An 18390-nucleotide genomic window follows, 5' to 3' on the forward strand; every position below is an offset into this window, starting at 1 on the left:
CGAGATCAGTGTTTGTCAGACGTTAGAGGATTGTCTGAGAATAACTAGAGTAACTTTTCTAGAAAACGTCTGTAGAGTCAACAGTTTGACCCTAATATGACCCCACAACAGAAAGCTGAGACTCTCACGAAAACGGACGTTGGCTGTTTTACTCCACAAGCTTCACAAGATTCAGGAAGTTCAAATTAATAGAAGTGAATAGGGGGTAGAATGTGCCAAAACTCCAGGGGTAAAATATGGGTCTACATGTTTTTCTTTTTTTTTGTCCTGAGTTTTCTTATATCTCTCAGATATAGGACAGGCACTTCAAAACACATTTCATTTTGATTTATTTTTGGACTTTCTGTTTTTCCATGTATAAATGTATTATTCAATGCGTTTCTATGGGCTAATAACAGTAAATGGTATGATCATCTTAAAACAATTCCATATGTTAGTTTAGTGGATATCGCCCTCTAAAGGCTTAGACTCAAGAGGGTTTTAAGGCTAAATTCATTGTTAGAACCGTTGAGCCTTTTAGATGCTTTTGGGAAACCAGGGCCAGAACACTCCTGTTGAAGAGCCTTCATTTCGATAGTTAGAGCGACAGGACTCCCAGGGATTTTATAGTTTTCCAGGTGTTCCCGTTGAAAAGTCATCCATCATGGCAGTGTAAACCCCAGATTAACCATTTTTCCAGTGTGGAACTCAGTTGCCAGAAGATTGTCAACAGGTGGGCCCTGTACCACAAGGGTACGCCGAGACACATGGTATCTCAGGTCTGATTCAGGAAGTCTTTGCTGCTTGACTTCAGAACAAGAACATGTCTAATGGATTTTGCAAAGAAACTCTCTGTGCTATATTGGAGTGCTCTGAGCAGCTGGAAGATGCTTGTATGTTATTTCAGGCAATTTAATGATGGGTTTGTGTTTGATGAGTGTAACATCAATACTTGCTACACTTGCTTATGGTGCTTGTGAGTTTCCAGTGGTTTCCTTTAGGATGAAAGTGATGATGCCTTCGCTATGGAGGTGATGGAGGCATATCATGTGGAGAAACAGAATCCTGTTCTACACGTCTCTCCATTCCATCAGAACATGTCCAAGAGGGATATACAGCTGCAATTCTGAGGTGCACCATTTCAGCCTGACATTTACTGTCAGGAGAATTTCAATTGACATGTCATCATCTTGCCGATACATGTAAGCTAATATTGACTCTCCAAAGTGTTGGGAGGAAATTAGTCTCAAAGTTTCCTGTTTATTAGCCAAAGTAGTTAAACAGTTTCATTGGGGCCCTTGAAGCTGTGAAGTCTTAAAAATGTAGCATGTCTGGTCAAGTTTGGGAATGCACCTACGACCTTCACGTTGTCATTTCCGTCACTTACAGTATACAGCCCAGACTATTTTGTTACGTTGAGAACCTACTAGAAATGTACTAGTTCACTACAACGCTCTGACCCATCAGCTGGTGACCCATACATGTGAAACACCAATAAATATTCTGTTGGATTATATTTTTGGGGCGATGTACTTTTCGTAGACCACTCTTATGAATTAACAACATTTTCCAGGGCACCACTCAATTTCCTGTCGACTTGACAACTAAATAAAGGTATGCTAGATACTTTATATAAAATTCCGTCATCAACATTTCAACAAAACAGCCATGTTTCTGACATTATTTATCTCTCTATTAGCATGCTGTCTTCATGGGGCTATGTTAGACATTTATCTTTCATAGATGCCCCCCTATCACGGCACAATCATGTCAAAACAGTAAGCAGTATGCAGTATTTTATTACATCAGCTTTTAACTATTTAGCTCATATGTAACAGCGTGTATCAATAGCGTAAACACCTTTTTTCCTCGAAGAGATACCGATCATATTTGAATTCATATCCTCCTACAGTATCTGGACAGCATTTCATGTGCAGTTTATCTTAGTTATTACACTGAGTCGTTGGTTCCCTTAGTAGGTCAGGTTGGGAAGTGATCTTGATGTGTAGAATATGTGTATTTTTAGTCTCATTAGATTTACATTCTGCAGGCCTAACATTGTGTCTTCTGGGCGGCACTGAGAGTATTACAGCCTGTACATGTATTTTGAAACTGGCACTGTTAATCATTGCAATACTTAGGTGCAGAAAGCCAAACGGAGTCTCATTAGTTGATCAGGCCAGGATGCTGCAGAGTTATGAAACTCAAACAGATATGATAAAACTAACGTCTACAACAACATTCTCAACTGATATTTTTGATGAATTTCAGCTGTAAGGGTACTAGGAACGGTGATTTTTCACAGTCATTTTTTGCACCCTTTTCTTTGCTCACTTGTAAGATGATCTCCTGCTGTCCACCTTGGTAAGGAAATTAGGCTACAAAGCGATGGAAAGGAACGCATGCAGCCTTATGTATAACACACCCTGGCTCCCAGAACCCTCCAGACTCAATGTTTCTACTCTCACCCACCGTACACAATCCAAACCCTCAGCGGCTTGGAAGCATGCTGTCCTTGTTACTACTATTTTCCCCTGGCACTGACAGAACGGGGCTGTCTCTCAATATTTCTTATCTGCCTCTCTTTAAGCCTGGATAATCGAGAGTGGCTGTTGGCCAGTTAAAAAGTCGGAAAGGACAGAGAGAGGGGGGAGGAACAAAAGAGAGAGAGGGAGAGAGAGGGGAGAGAGGCAAAGCGAGAGAAAGGGAGAGAGAAAAGAGAGAGCTATAGAGAGAGATGGAAAGTGGATGGAGAGAGGAGGCTTTCACTCATAGGAGGAACATTTGGTGCAGTGCTGAAACTTCTTCCCCAAACCCAGCTTCTTCTTCTGCCTAGAGCTCGCCACGGCTATGGCCACAGGGCACCTATGAGAAGGTGACCGCACACACTGACAAGAGGACTCTGTCTCCACTAACCTCTGGTAACTTTTTTATTTTTGGGGGGGGGGGGGGTTCTTTTGCCATTTTGTGAAAACTACATTTTGTACACTTGTCGAATTTGGGTCTGAAAGGGACTTTGATGACAATACGTGTATCTACGGTATGCTAAAGAATGTTTCACGTTGAAATGATTAATAGTTTCTTGTTTGAAAATGGTTTATTATGAAATTGCTTAATGCATTGTAAGGCAAGTAGCACCTGTTGGAGTACCTTATTGCAACCTTTTTGGATGTAGGATTAGTATGGACTTTCAGTACAATTTCAAATCGTTGACATGCAATTTGTTTCGGTGTGTTTTAGTGTGTTGTAGCTTTCACTGAAGCTTTGTGCTTGTCAATGTCTCAATAGATGTGATAATCTACTAGTGTGTAGATTCCTATGATCTGAGCTGCTGCAGTGGCAGACAGCAGGTAGTAAACTGATGACATTAAGAGGAGTTATCAGTCCCTTGTTTGTCCCACTGTCATATGCAAAGAATTGATGGAATTATTCAACTGAACTCTGCTGGGCCCTCGTCTGAGTCTGCTTGTAAACCGAAAAAAAAGGTTTTGGGAAAAAAATCCATAAAGGTACCAAGACCAGGGGCTTGCATTTATTATTTTCATACTGAACAGCAGTTGTAGATTTTGGGATGGAATAATTTTTTATTGCATTATTTTAAGCATTTAAGTTTAAAATGCAAATGTTGACATATTAAAGACAGTCATTTAAGACTGTAGGTGTACAGTGCCTTCGAAAAGTATTCAGACCCTTTGACTTGTTAGGTTACAGCCTTATTCTAAAATGGATTAAATTGTTTTTTCCCCTCATCAATCGACACACAATACCCCATAATGACAAAGCAAAAACAGGTTTTTATTAAATGAATACAAATTAAAACATGAAATATCACATTTACATGAGTATTCAGACCCTTTACCCAGTACATGTTTCAAGCAGACCACCATAGTCCCTGTGCCCAAGAACACGAAGGCAACCTGCCTAAATGACTACAGACCCATAGCACTCACGCCCGTAGCCACGAAATGCTTTGAAAGGCTGGTCATGGCTCACATCAACACCATTATCGCAGAAACCCTAGACCCACTCCAATTTGCATAACGCCCAAACAGATCCACAGATGATGCAATCTCTATTGCACTCCACACTACCCTTTCCCACCTGGACAAAAGGAACACCTATGTGAGAATGCTATTCATTGACTACAACTCAGTGTCCAACACCATAGTACCCTCAAAGCTCATCACTAAGCTAAGGATCCTGGGACTAAACACATCCCTCTGCAACTGGATCCTGGACTTCCTGACGGGCCACTCCCAGGTGGTGAGGGTAGGTAGCAACACATCTGCCACGCTGATCCTCAACACTGGAGCCCCCCAGGGGTGCGTGCCCAGTCCTGTACTCCTGTACTCCCTGTTCACCCACGAATGCATGGCCAGGCACGACTCCAACACCATCATTAAGTTTGCAGACAACACAACAGTGGTAGGCCTGATCACCGACAACAACGAGACAGCCTATAGGGTGGAAGTCAGAGACCTGGCAGGGTGGTGCCAGAATAACAACCTATCCCTCAACGTAACCAAGACTAAGGAGATTATTGTGGACTACAGGAAAAGGAGGACCGAGCACGCCCCCATTCTCATCGACGGGGCTGTAGTGAAGCAGGTTGAGAGCTTCAAGTTCCTTGGTGTCCACATCACCAAGAAACTAGAACGGTCCAAACACACCAAGACAGTCGTGAAGAGGGCACGACAAAGCCTATTCTCACTCAGGAAACTAAAAAGATTTGGCATGGGTCCTGAGATCCTCAAAAGGTTCTACAGCTGCAACATCGAGAGCATCCTGACTGGTTGCATCACTGCCTGGTTTGGCAATTGCTCAGCCTCCGACCGCAAGGCCCTACAGAGGGTAGTGCGTACGGCCCAGTACATCACAGGGGCTAAGCTGCCTGCCATCCAGGACCTCTACACCAGGTGGTGTCAGAGGAAGGCCCTAAACATTTTCAAAGACCCCAGCCACCCCAGTCATAGACTGTTCTCTCTACTACCTCATGGCAAGCGGTACCGGAGTGCCAAGTCTAGGACAAAAAGGCTTCTCAACAGTTTTTACCCCCAAGCCATAAGACTCCTGAACAGGTAATCAAATGGCTACCCGGACTATTTGCACTGTGCCCCCCCCCCCCAACCCCTCTTTTACGCTGCTGCTAGTCTCTGTTTATCATATATGCATAGTCACTTTAACTATACATTCATGTACATACTACCACAATTGGCCCAACCAACCAGTGCTCCCGCACATTGGCTAACCGGGCTATCTGAATTGTGTCCTGCCACCCACCACCTGCCAACCCCTCTTTTACGCTACTGCTACACTCTGTTCATCATATATGTATACTACCTCAATCAGCCCGACTAACCGGTGTCTGTATGTAGCCTCGCTACTTTTATAGCCTCGCTACTGTTTATAGCCTTGCTACTGTTATTATTTTTCACTGTCTTTTTGCTGTTGTTTTTATTTCTTTACTTACCTATTGTTCACCTAATACCTTTTTTGCACTATTGGTTAGAGCCTGTAAGTAAGCATTTCACTGTAAGGTCTACACCTGTTGTATTCGGCGCACGTGAGAAATAAACTTTGATTTGATTTGAAGCACCTTTAGCAGCGATTACAGCCTTGAATCTTCTTGGGTATGACGCTACAAGCTTGACACACCTGTATTTGGGGAGTTTCTCCCATTATTCACTGTAGATCCTCTCAGGCTCTGTCATGTTGGATGGGGAGAGTTGCTGCACAGCGATTCAGGTCTCTCCAGAGATGTTCGATCGGGTTCAAGTCTGGGCTCTGGCTGGGCCACTCAAGGACATTCAGAGACTTATCCCGAAGCCACTCCTGCGTTGTCTTGGCTGTGTGCTTAGGGTTATTGTCCTGTTGGAAGGTGAACCTTCACCCCAGTCTGAGGTCCTGAAACTCTGGAGCAGATTTTCATCAAGGATCTCTCTCTGTACTTTGCTCCGTTCATCTTCGCCTCAATCCTGACTAGTCTCCCAGTCTCTGCCGCTGAAAGGCATCCCTACATCATGATGCTGCCACCACCATGCTTCACCGTAGGGATGGTGCCAGGTTTCCTCCAGACATGATGCTTGGCATTCAGGCCAAAGAGTTCAATCTTGGTTTCATCAGACCAGAGAATCTTGTTTCTCATGGGCTGATAGTCTTTAGGTGCCTTTTGGCCTACTCCAAGCAGGCTGTCATGTGCCGTTTACTGAGGAGTAGCTTCCATCTGGTCACTCTACCATATAGGCCTGATTGGTGGAGTGCTGCAGAGATGGTTATCCTTCTGGAAGGTTCTCCTATCTCCACAGAGGAACTCTAGAGCTCTGTCAGAATGACCATCAGGTTCTTGGTCACCTCCCTGGCCAAGTCCCTTCTCCCCCGATTGCTCAGTTTGGCCGGGCGGCCAGCTGTAGGAAGAGTCTTGGTGGTTCCAAGCTTCCTCCAATTAAGAATGATGGAGGCCATTGTGTTCTTGGGGATCGTAAATTCTGCAGAAATGTTTTGGTACTGTTCCCCAGATCTGTGCCTCGACACTTTCCTGTCTTGGAGCTCTACAGACAATTCCATCGACCTCATGGCTTGGTTTTTTCTCTAACATGCACTGTCAACTGTGGGACCTTAAATAAACAGGTGTGTGCCTTTCCAAATCATGTTCAATCAATTGAATTTACCACAGGTGAAACTCCCCAAATACAGGTGTGCCAAGCTTGAAGCATCATACCCAAGAATACTCAAGGCTGTAATCGGTGCCAACGGTGCTTCAACAAAGTACTGAGTAAAGGTTCTGAATATGTATGTATTTCAGTTTTTTATATATAATAAATTAGCAAACATTCTAAAAACCTGTTTTTGCTTTGTCACTATGGGGTATTGTGTGTAGATTGATGAGAAAAAAACGATTTAATCAATTTTAGAATAAGGCTGAAACCTAACAAAATGTGAAAAAAGTCAAAGGGTCTGAATACTTCCCGAAGCCACCTACAGTCTTAAATGACAGTCTTTAATATGTCAACCTTTGCATTTTATACAGTTCCTCATTTTATACAGTTACATATATATATATATATATATACAGTGCCTTCAGAAAGTATTCAGACCACTTGACTTATATGGGGGATAGGAAATGATGCTGACATTTACATTGATGGAAGCTACAATCTAGCTGCAATATTAAAGCTGATTAACCCCCCCATTTTAAGTTAAAAAAAAGGCTGCAGGTGCTGATCTTTAAATAGCAATTTAGTGCACCTACAGTTGTGAACACGATACGTCAACTTTTATCCTTAACAACAGCTCTATGATGTACAAGAAAATAGCAACCAAAGACCCAGATCGAGGAACCAGAAAACCTGTAATTGTCACAACTTCCGCTGAAGTCGGTCCCTCTCCTTGTTCGTGCGGCGTCCCGCGGTCGACGTCACCGTCCTTCTAGCCATCGCCAATCCACTTTTCATTTTCCATTTGTTTTGTCTTAGTCTTACAAAGATTCCCCAATTACTTGTTCATTATTTAAACCTCTGTTCCCCCATGTTTGTTTGTGAGTAATTGTTTGTATGTAATACGGTCCGTTATTGTGGGCTTGCATTATTGCGTTGTATTTGTTTGTATTTTGAGTAAATACGTTTTTTTACTTATAGCTGCTGTCCTGCACCTGACTCATCCACACCAGCTCACACAGACTTTATTGCAGTAATTGTGTTTTTAGTCTGGTTAACTCGTCTGGTAGCGCCTTTTCTGGAAAAGTAGGAGGAATCAGCTGTTCAACATGAGCTTCCTGACTCCGTTGTCCAGCTGGATGCAACCCACCAGGCATTACATAAATATTGTACTCAGTATTGCTGCAAACTAGATGAATAACTCAGACTCTAAATACCTCAAGGAATTGGAAGTCATGTTTTGGGTTCAAGTTTTAGGAAATATGTCTGGCAGAAGAATCTTGTTGGTAATGTTGTCTTTTTCTAGGGGCAGGGGGTTATAATAACTGCACACCAGCATCATTATTCCTTCCACTCTGTCATCTTGACCAAGGTGGAGAGCTATAAAGTGTCTTCACTACCCCAATAACATCAGAGGTCAATGAGTGGGTAATAGAAGGGAAAAAAAGCCATATGGTGAATGGCACCGCACTGACCTGAAAAACAAATGCATCAATGGGTCATTTTAGAGAATTTTCTGGCATGCATTCCCAGGTGGTGCATACTCCATCAAGCTTTAATGTACAGTAGCACATTCAGGAATGTGCAATGTTAACTTTGTCGTCCAATCAGGTCTCTTTATCTCTTGGACAATGGTTGCCATCCATTTGTCATGACTACATGTGTTTGGTCACTATCCAGAGCAGGAATTTCACTGTCTGATGCCGTAAATGAATTCCATGTGGTTTCGGCAGAAATGTAGAATTATCCAGATCGGAGGGAAGTCGATAGAGGGAAAAGCCATGCTGACTGGCTCATGTCACAGTGTTGCTTTCCAGTGACTTCCCGTGGTGCTCAGGACGGATTGGGGGGAAAGGGCCGGAACAAAATGGCCGGCTCTACCGTGGCAGCTTGGCCCCTCACTGAGCTGTGTCTCAAATCCTGGATCAGGGAGTGGAAAAACCCAGTCACGTTATGGCTGTGACAACAAGCCGACAGCGAAGTTACATATGGTGGACAAGGGTTAGATCTCAGTCATTGCAGAATTGACCTATCCAAGTCTAGTCATTGTCTCAGGAAAACCCACTGCTTTAGGTTGATCGGTTGGATTTACTGAGCTGACCAAAGTCCGTACCTACCTTCCTTCCACAAATCACAAATGCTTTCTATGGAGCATACTGTACAGTATCTGTTCCTCAGTGAAGGCTGCTGAGGGGAGGATGGCTCACAATAATGGCTGGAAAGGAGGGAATGGAATGGCATACCGTTCCACCTATTCCACTCCAGCCATTACCACGAGCCTGTCCTCCCCAATTAACGTGCCACCAACCTCCTGTTTAGTTCCTCATTTATAGCTGCTTCTTTTTATAATGTCTGCAGTTTCTTACTTTCACTTGCTGGAAACTGCAATGAAATACACAGTTTCCTAAAGCAGCCAGAGAGAAACAAAGAAGTATGACCAAAAGTATTCTGAGTACTCACACACACAGAGAGAGAGAGAGAGACTTCAGAATGTTCTTCCATGTTTCATTGTCACTAACACAGACTTATTTTCCATTGTAAGTTGCTTTATCTTGTTTACAACAAATGCAATATACTGACCCTCCATTTTTTGTCACAGTTGTCTACTTTAAATATTTAAGATATGCATTGCATGGAATTCAAGTAAGAACAGTGACGAGTAAGAAAAACTGTCTGCAGTTCTTTGATTTGTTAACTGATACGAATAATTGGAATGACAATCTCAGCTATGCATGTGTTGTTTCCCTTTCCCTATAGGTGCACATTTGGAGTTTGGTACTTCAGTATCATGCATTGCAAAACCAGATCCATGCATTGTGTCTTGCGGTGTCTGTGCTTCATGCTCCTTCACTTGTCTTGTGCAGCACAAGATGAGGACATGAGATTCAGTAAGAGTGCTTCTGTCTTCATCGTTATATGTGACACATTTTCATTGCATGGTGTCCATTATCGCTCACTTTTACTATAAATGCAGAATGGATGTTCAGGAAAGCTTTCTATGTACTGTATTGGTAAAGGCCATTCCTTTATAAGAAGTGAATACTCTTCATTCATCTTTTTTCAAGGCTGTGTAAAACCACTCATCTTTATCATCTCTCTTACAGGTTGTAAAACTGTTGCAAGCGATTTGGTCTTTATCCTAGACGGCTCGTGGAGTGTAGCTGATGTGAACTTTGAAATAGTCAAGCGATGGCTCGTCAACATCACCACAAGCTTTAACATCGGCCAGAAGTTCACCCAGATCGGTGTGGTTCAATACAGTGATGATCCAATCATAAATATCCCGTTAGGGAAGCACCTTCGTAGCAAGGATCTCATCAGAGCCATGGAATCCATCGACTACATGGGGGGAAACACAAGGACTGGGACGGCCATACAGTTTGCTAGCGACAAACTATTTAACCTGTCTGAACGAGGCCCTAAGGGTGTTGCTAGAATCGCTGTGGTCTTAACAGACGGAAAGTCACAAGATGAGGTGAAAGCAGCAGCAGAGGAAGCCAGGAGAAGAGGAATAATAATCTTTGCCATTGGTGTGGGATCTGAGACGGAAGAGGAGGAGTTGAACGCTATTGGAAACAAGCCCTCCTCCACCTATGTGTTTTATGTCGATGACTATAAAGCTATTTCCAAGATCCGAAAGACCATAAGGCAGAAGTTGTGTGAAGGTAGGCATTTTCTAATGAAGAAATGGGTATTCTCATGAGCCCCATCCCTCAGCTTTATAACAAACCAAGTGGTTGGGCTGACATTTCTGTTGTTCAAAATTAAGGTGTGGTTCTCTGAAGACCCTTCGGTTGATTTAACATGTTTGCACATTGCTAAACATTCAAGCTCTTAAGAAACAGGAAATGTCTTGAAATCAAATGTTTTCTCAAGATCTAATGATTGGGAATCTAATGTTTTCTGAAGTTGTTTACTGTGTTGGATGACTAGCCAAACTGTGTCAAGAGAGTCATGTCAACGTGATGTCACTGCTTCAGGGTGACGTAAAGGTTAGGGAAGCTATTGCTAGGACACCAGGTTAAACTTTTATTGACCTATACCTAATCTTTGTAAAACTGAAAGGGGTACAGTATGTGCATGGCTTTTGGCACTTGGCGTCATGGTAGTCAACATAACAAGAATACAGACTGGAGTTTACAGCCTTGTTGAAAATACTTCTAAAACAAAATAGTTTTATCAAGAACAACACCCAGAACAAAACATAGAGCAATAGTTAGGAAAATGGGACCTATTTGAAAGGTTGTATCCACATTCAAATAATAAGGAAGTCTGATCCTTTGTAAATGAATAGCCTACTGGGACTAGAAGGTAATTTTCCATTAAGAACAATTGTGGGACTTGCTTTATCTCTTTGAAAGTATTTTTGTGGTAGTGGAAGAAGTGTTCTAAGTTTAGATTTAAATGCAGAGAAGTAGACTAAGATTTTGTCTAACTTGTTGGGAAAGTAGTTAACTGTCACGTTTTATAATGATCAGAGACAGGCGCAGGAATACATAATGGGGGGCTTTATTACTCCCCCTAAAAATACATGTCATGAAAAAGGCATGGGGACGAATCCCAAAACAAACACGTATATAAAATACACAGGGATGTAACCCCAAAAAAGAGTGAGGTTTAAACCTCTAATAATTACACAGGACAAGACCCGTAAAAACACTACATGAGGCCCGAAATAACAGGTGCACGAAAGTCGAAACAACAAAGCACAGGTACCTATAAGAGAAATGGACATAGGAACAATAACCGACAAAGACAATGGGGAACAGAGGGCACATATATAACATACTAATCAGGGGGAATGGGAACCAGGTGTGCGTAATGAGACAAGACAGTTCGGGGTTGGTGGTAATGAATCCAGTTCAGTGACACCTAGAAAGCCGGTGACATAGACATCCGGAGCTGGTGAATGGAATGAGCAGCAGTACGGGGGATCCGGGGATCCGTGACATCAACATTTCAGTTATTTCGAAAAATGTAGAGAAAATGTATTGAATGCAGTTGCTAAAACAGCTACATTAGATTGGTATAATATGTCTGTTCTGATTTTAGATTTGAATAGCAGAGAAGTAGACTAAGATTTCACGTGCTCTAAGCTTTTGTCTAAGTTGTTGGGAAAGTGGTCAAAGTAGCTAATATGTGTCAGAAGTCACATTGCTACCTTTCTTTTTTTTTTTTGTCATTTAGCAGACGCTCTTATCCAGAGCGACTTACAGTAGTGAATGCATACATTTCATTTCACTTTTTTTTTTTTTTTGTACTGGCCCCCTGTGGGAATCGAACCCACAACCCTGGCATTGCAAACACCATGCTCTACCAACTGAGCTACATGGAAGACCTACCTAATTGTCTAATGTTTAGAATGTGCTCCACCAGTGCTGAATTTAATTTAATTGAATTTATTTGGGTAACAGACATATACAGTCGTGGCCAAAAGTTTTGAGAATGACATAAATATTAATTTTCACAAAGTCTGTTGCCTCAGTGTCTTTAGATATTTTTGTCAGATGTTACTATGGAATACTGAAGTATAACTACAAGCATTTCATAAGTCTCAAAGGATTTTATTGACAATTAAATGAAGTTCATGCAAAGAGTCAATATTTGCAGTGTTGACCCTTCTGGTCCACATCCTGACTGATGGCAGCCCATTCTTGCATAATCAATGCTTGGAGGTTGTCAAAATTTGTGGGTTTTTGTTTGTCCACCCGCCTCTTGAGGATTGACCACAAGTTCTCAATGGGATTAAGGTCTGGGGAGTTTCCTGGCCATGGACCCAAAATATCGATGTTTTGTTCCCTGAGCCACTTAGTTATCACTTTTGCCTTATGGAAAGGTGCTCCATCATGCTGGAAAAGGCATTGTTCGTCACCAAACTGTTCCTGGATGGTTGGGAGGAGTTGCTCTCGGAGGATGTGTTGGTACCAATCTTTATTCATGGCTGTGTTCTTAGGCAAAATTGTGAGTGAGCCCACTCCCTTGGCTGAGAAGCAAGCCCACACATTAATGGTCTCAGGATGCTTTACTGTTGGCATGACACAGGACTGATGGTAGCGCTCACCTTGTCTTCTCCGGACAAGCTTTTTCTGGATGCCCCAAACAATCGAAAAGGGGATTCATCAGATAAAATGACTTTACCCCAGTCCTCAGCAGTCCAACCCCTGTAATTCTTGCAAAATATCAGTCTGTCCCTGATGTTTTTCCTGGAGAGAAGTGGCTTCTTTGCTGCCCTTCTTGACACCAGGCCATCCTCCAAAAGTCTTCGCCTTACTGTGCGTGCAGATGCACTCACACCTGCCTGCTGCCATTCCTGAGCAAGCTCTGTACTGGTGGTGCCCCGATCCCGCAGCTGAATCAACTTTAGGAGACCTGGCGCTTGCTGAACTTTCTTGGGCGCCCTGAAGCCTTATTCACAACAATTGAACCGCACTCGAAGTTCTTGATGATCCGATAAATGGTTGATTTAGGTGCAATCTTACTGGCAGCAATATCCTTGAATGTGAAGCCCTTTTTTGTGCAAAGCAATGATGATGGCGTGTTTCCTTGCAGGTAATCATGGTTAACAGAGGAAAAACAATGATTCCCAGCACCACCCTCGTTTTGAAGCTTCCAGTCTGTTATTCAAACTCAATCAGCATGACGGAGTGATCTCCAGCCTTGTCCTCATCAACACTCACACCTGTGTTAACGAGAGAATCACAGACATGATGTCAGGTGGTCCTTTTGTGGCAGGGCTGATATGCAGTGGAAATGTTTTTTTTTCTGGGATTCAGTTCATTTGCATGGCAAAGAGGGACTTTGCAATTAATTGCAATTCATCTGATCACTCTTCATAACATTCTGGAGTATATGCAAATTGCCATCATACAAACTGAGGCAGCAGACTTTGTGAAAATTAATATTTGTGTCATTCTCAAAACTTTTGGCCACGACTGTACAATAAAATGTACAATGTGGACCCAAAGGAGAGCACTAAAAAGTGGTCATCGATGGTAAAAACAATAACACATACAGTACTAGTGAAAATTTTGGACACACCTACTCATTCAAGGGTTTTTAAATGATTTTTTACTATTTTCTACATTGTTGAATAATAGTGAAGACATCACAACTATGAAATAACACATTTGGAATCATGTAGTAAGTCAAAAAGTGTTAAACAAATCAAAATTAATTTTATATTTTACATTCTTCAAAGTAGCCACCCTTTGCCTTGATGAAAGCCTTGCACTCTTGGCCTTCTCTCAACCAGCTTCACCTGGAATGATTTTCCAACAGTCTTGAAGGAGTTCCCACATATGCTGAGCACTTGTTGGCTGCTTTTCCTTCACTCTGCGGTCCAACTCATCCCAAGCCATCTCAATTGGGTTTAGGTCAGGTGATTGTGGAGGCCAGGTCATCTGATGCAGCACTCATTCACTCTCCTTCTTGGTCAAATAGTCCTTACAAGGCCTAGAGGTGTGTTGGGTCCTTGTGCTGTTGAAAAATAAATGATATTCCCACTAAGCACAAACCAGATGGGATGGCGTATCGCTGCAGAATGCTGTGGTAGCCATGTTGGTTAAGTGTGCCTTGAATTCTAAATAAATCACAGACAGTGTCATCAAATCAAAGTTTATTTGTCACGTACGCTGAATACAACAGGTGTAGACCTTACAGTGAAATGCTTACTTACAGGCTCTAACCAATAGTGCAAAAAAAGGTATTAGGTGAAGAAGGTAGGTAGGTAAAGAAATAAAACAACAGTAAAAAGACAGGCTGTATACAGTAGCGAGGCTATAAAAATAGCGAGGCTACATACAGACACCGGTTAGTCAGGCTGATTGAGGTAGTATGTACATATGGTTAAAGTGACTATGCAAATATGATGAACAGAGAGTAGCAGTAGCGTAAAAGAGGGGTTGGTGGGTGGTGGGTGGTGGGTGGGACACAATGCAGATAGCCCGGTTAGCCAATGTGCGGGAGCACTGGTTGGTCGGTACAATTGAGGTAGTATTGTAACGGTTTTGACTTGAGGTTATCGTTTATAGGGGTGCCAGGTAGGTTGTGCCTACCAGAGAAAATATTGGTTTCTCCTTTTGGTTTGGGAGGGAATAAGTCCCATCTGGTCCGTCAAGTCTACACCAATACAAAGGACTCATGTAAAAGTCAGGATGGAAATACACTTTTCATAAACCCTTAAAACATTGGAAAGAACTTACAAAACAACTGTATTCTTTTGCGTGGTTGTATTACTAACATAATTAGCTTTAAACAGCTCTGGTTCCTCCAGAAATGTCCTGTACCTCGGGCCTAAAAAGAGTCCAGCCTGGTAAACAAGTTCAGGGCACTCAAGTGACCTTAGTCACGCAATGTTTGTCCGTTCATACACGTGTAGCGTAAACCCAGTATCAATCATACAAACAAATATTTTACTACACAACTATAAAGCGTATCACATCTTAAGTCCTCAACTACAACTAACTGCATAAATCATCACGGTATTCATCACACCAAAACAAATGAAATACCGTATACAAAAAGGTTGTAGTCAGTCGGTCAGTCAGACAAGCCAATCTGCCAACAGATCTCCAGCGGAGAAAGGCAACGAAGAACAACGGAGAGGTGTAGTCCACGGATGCAAAGAGTGGATCCGGTCCTGGGTAAACTTGCTATTAGGCTACACAAAGCACCCTTTTAACTGCAACACAACAACCGGAAGAGAGAAGCTTCAGAACTGAGGGTTGAACACATCCTTATTCACGTCTCCATCACAACCCCACTTTTGTGCAGCTGATGCTGGCTATTTAATTGGGAATTAAAGGCAATGCTCCCTATTGGAAGGAAAAGCACTATTTAATTGAGAATTAAAGGGAAAGCGCCCTATTGGAAGGAGAAGCACTGAGACGGTTCAGAAAAATTCAGGGCCGTCACAGTATGTACATGAATGTATAGTTAAAGTGACTATGCATATATGATAAACAGAGAGTAGCAGCAGCGTAAAAAGAGGGGTGGGTGGGGCACACAGTGCAAATAGTCCGGGTAGCCATTTGATTACCTGTTCAGGAGTTTTTGTCCTAGACTTGGCACTCCGGTACCGCTTGCCATCCGGTATTAGAGAGAACAGTCTATGACTGGGGTGGCTGGGGTCTTTGACAATTTTTAGGGCCTTCTGTTATGTATGGTACGACGTGCTGTACGTCATACTGTACGTTGTTATGGTTTACGACAGTGTGCTGCTTTATGGATGAATGGGTTGTCAGGATGAGTGGCACATGTCATTAAACGACAGAATGATGTACAATGTGAAACCGTGCAGACGTGCGTTCTTCTACAGCTAGGCTAGATATAACATTGGCGACGAAGATGGCTGAATTCAGTTTACCACCGCCGGCACCCTTCCTCGCCGTGCCTGGCGAACCTCCAGTCCCGTGGAATAACTGGCTTGATAGCTTTAACACTTATATCGAAGCTATGGACTTTTCTACAATCTCCGACAAGCGGAGGACAGCACTGCTCCGTCACTGCCTCGGTACAGAGGGACAAAGGATTTTCAGAGCGCTTGGATCGGCTCCTACATTCACTGCTGCAGTCAGCCTCCTACGGAACCACTTCGCCGGGAAAGAGCGAGTGCTCCTCCGACGCTACCGGCTACGGAAGAGACACCAACGGCCGGGTGAGTCCATTCAAAGCTACGTGGCTAATCTGAGAGATTTGGCTAGCTCTTGTAACTATGGGACACTTCAGGACGAGATCATCAGGGATCAGTTGATAGAGGGGACGTTATGTGAAAAGACAAGGGAGAAACTGCTTTTGGAATCGGATAATTTACAACTAGATGGAGCACTCCAGGTTGAAGCGGCGTTGGAATGCTCTACTATGCTAACAGACAGATCTGCAGCATACACTCGGCCCCCAGCTATTCTCACACAGCAGCTTCAGCCCGAGCAGGCACACTACAACGATCACGCGCTGTGCATGGCCTCCCACGTTGATAGCTGCATGGACACAGACACCGGCATGCCCGTGCAGCAGGCACACAGACAAACGAACAGAGGTAGCTGTGGCAACTGCGGGGCTAGCTCTCACAATTCAAGGGCTTCAAACTGCCCAGCCCGTGGGAAAATATGCAAGAACTGTTCAAAATACAATCACTTTGCAAAAGTGTGTCGTTCTGCCCCAGCTACTAGCTCCACCCAGCACAGGCCCTTAGTTTCATCTCACTCTCAACATGAACGCACGGAAATTCGAACTGTCTCCACCAACCATGTGTCATTCAGGATATGCACTGTGCAGCTGGGTGAGGTGGGTTTGCCGTTGCTGCTGGATACTGGCGCTGCAGTGTCATTGCTCAACCTTGCCACTTACTACAAGTTTTTCAGTCACCTACCACTCCAACAGCCCTCCACTGCCCTGTGTGGGTACGGTAGATCCAAGATAGACATTGTAGGCACCCTCCAGGTCCCAGTACACTACGGCACCAAGCATATGCCATCATTCACATTTCATGTTGCAAAGCGGGGTGCCAACCTCTTGGGCCTCGACCTCTTCACAGGCTTGGGATTCACGCTGAGAGATGACAGTGGGTCAGCTATCCACCAGGTTACCTGCACATGGCAACAGAACTGGCCAACTCTTTTTGATGGACTGGGCTGCCTCACAGCCTTTACTCACAGGCCCCTAGTGAATCCGGAAGTGACCCCAGTCATGCAGCCCCTGCGGCGCATTCCCTTTGCACTGCGTGATGACGTCACAAAAGATCTCCAGGCACAGTTGGATGCAGGCATCATTGAGCCAGTCAACGCTGCCCCCTGGATTTCAAACTTAGTCATTGCAACCAAAAAGTCAGGTGGAATCCGGACCTGCGTGGATCTTCGTGCTGTGAACAAGGCCGTTGTCCCGGATAAGTACCCGTTGCCTACAGCTGAGGAGCTGACCGCACAATTCCATGGCTCCAAGATCTTCACGAAGCTTGACCTTCATCAGGGTTATCTTCAGGTACCCCTCCATGCAGCTAGCAGAGATCTCACTACCTTTGTCACACATGCTGGCGTGTTCAGATATACACGCATGCCTTTTGGACTTAACTCCGCCCCCAGCTGCTTCCAGAAGGTGATGAGCACCATCCTCGCTGGAATACCTGGGGTGGCGGTCTATCTGGATGACATCGTGGTCCACGGTCCTGACCTCCACATCCATGATTATCGACTCCACAGAGTATTCAGCGCTCTACTGCAGAACAACCTGACCCTTAACGGTGGAAAGTGCACCTTTGCAGCTCCAGCCGTCGAGTTTGTGGTTTTCCGCCTGTCGGCCAAAGGCATTGCCCCACTCATGTCGAACATTGAAGCCGTCCACAGGATCCCGGAACCGACCTCAGCCTCTCAGGTGGCATCATTCTTGGGCATGACAGCCTACTACCTCCGGTTTCTGCCCCACTACTCCCAGACCACAGCGCCCCTTCGCCAGCTCCTCAAGAAGGATGAGCCATGGGCCTGGACGGCAGCCTGCTCAGACGCGGTCCGCTCACTGAAGAGCCAGCTCACCACAGCCCCAGTCTTGGCTCACTTTGACCCCGTCTGCCCCACCAATGTCACATGTGACGCCTCAGCTGGAGCACTAGGAGCTGTCCTCTCATAGCTGCAGAAGGGCATTGAGAGGCCCGTCGCCTTCGCCTCAAGGGCCCTGAGCCCCACAGAACAACGGTACTCTGTGGGCGAACGAGAAGCACTGGCCTGTGTCTGGGCGTGCGAAAGGTGGCACCTCTACCTCTATGGCC

General features: G+C 44.1%; 1 protein-coding gene across 5 annotated transcripts in view; it reads left to right on the plus strand.

Annotated features, from left to right (window-relative positions):
- Positions 1-2558: 2558 nt before the first annotated feature.
- The window catches only part of LOC106611541 (collagen alpha-1(XXI) chain), a 66439-nt gene continuing 50607 nt past the window's right edge, over positions 2559-18390 (plus strand). The window contains exons 1-3 of one of the 5 annotated variants that reach the window (XM_045722953.1): positions 2559-2900; positions 9390-9520; positions 9737-10297. In XM_045722953.1, the coding sequence (XP_045578909.1) occupies positions 9421-9520; positions 9737-10297 (661 nt within the window). In that variant the 5' untranslated portion in view covers positions 2559-2900; positions 9390-9420. The remainder of the gene's footprint in view (positions 2901-9389; positions 9521-9736; positions 10298-18390) is intronic. The other 4 variants (XR_006770805.1, XM_045722949.1, XM_045722946.1 and 1 more) reach the window with 4 other exon arrangements.

Source organism: Salmo salar, chromosome ssa01 (genome assembly GCF_905237065.1).
Source record: "Salmo salar chromosome ssa01, Ssal_v3.1, whole genome shotgun sequence".
Lineage (NCBI taxonomy): Eukaryota > Metazoa > Chordata > Actinopteri > Salmoniformes > Salmonidae > Salmo > Salmo salar.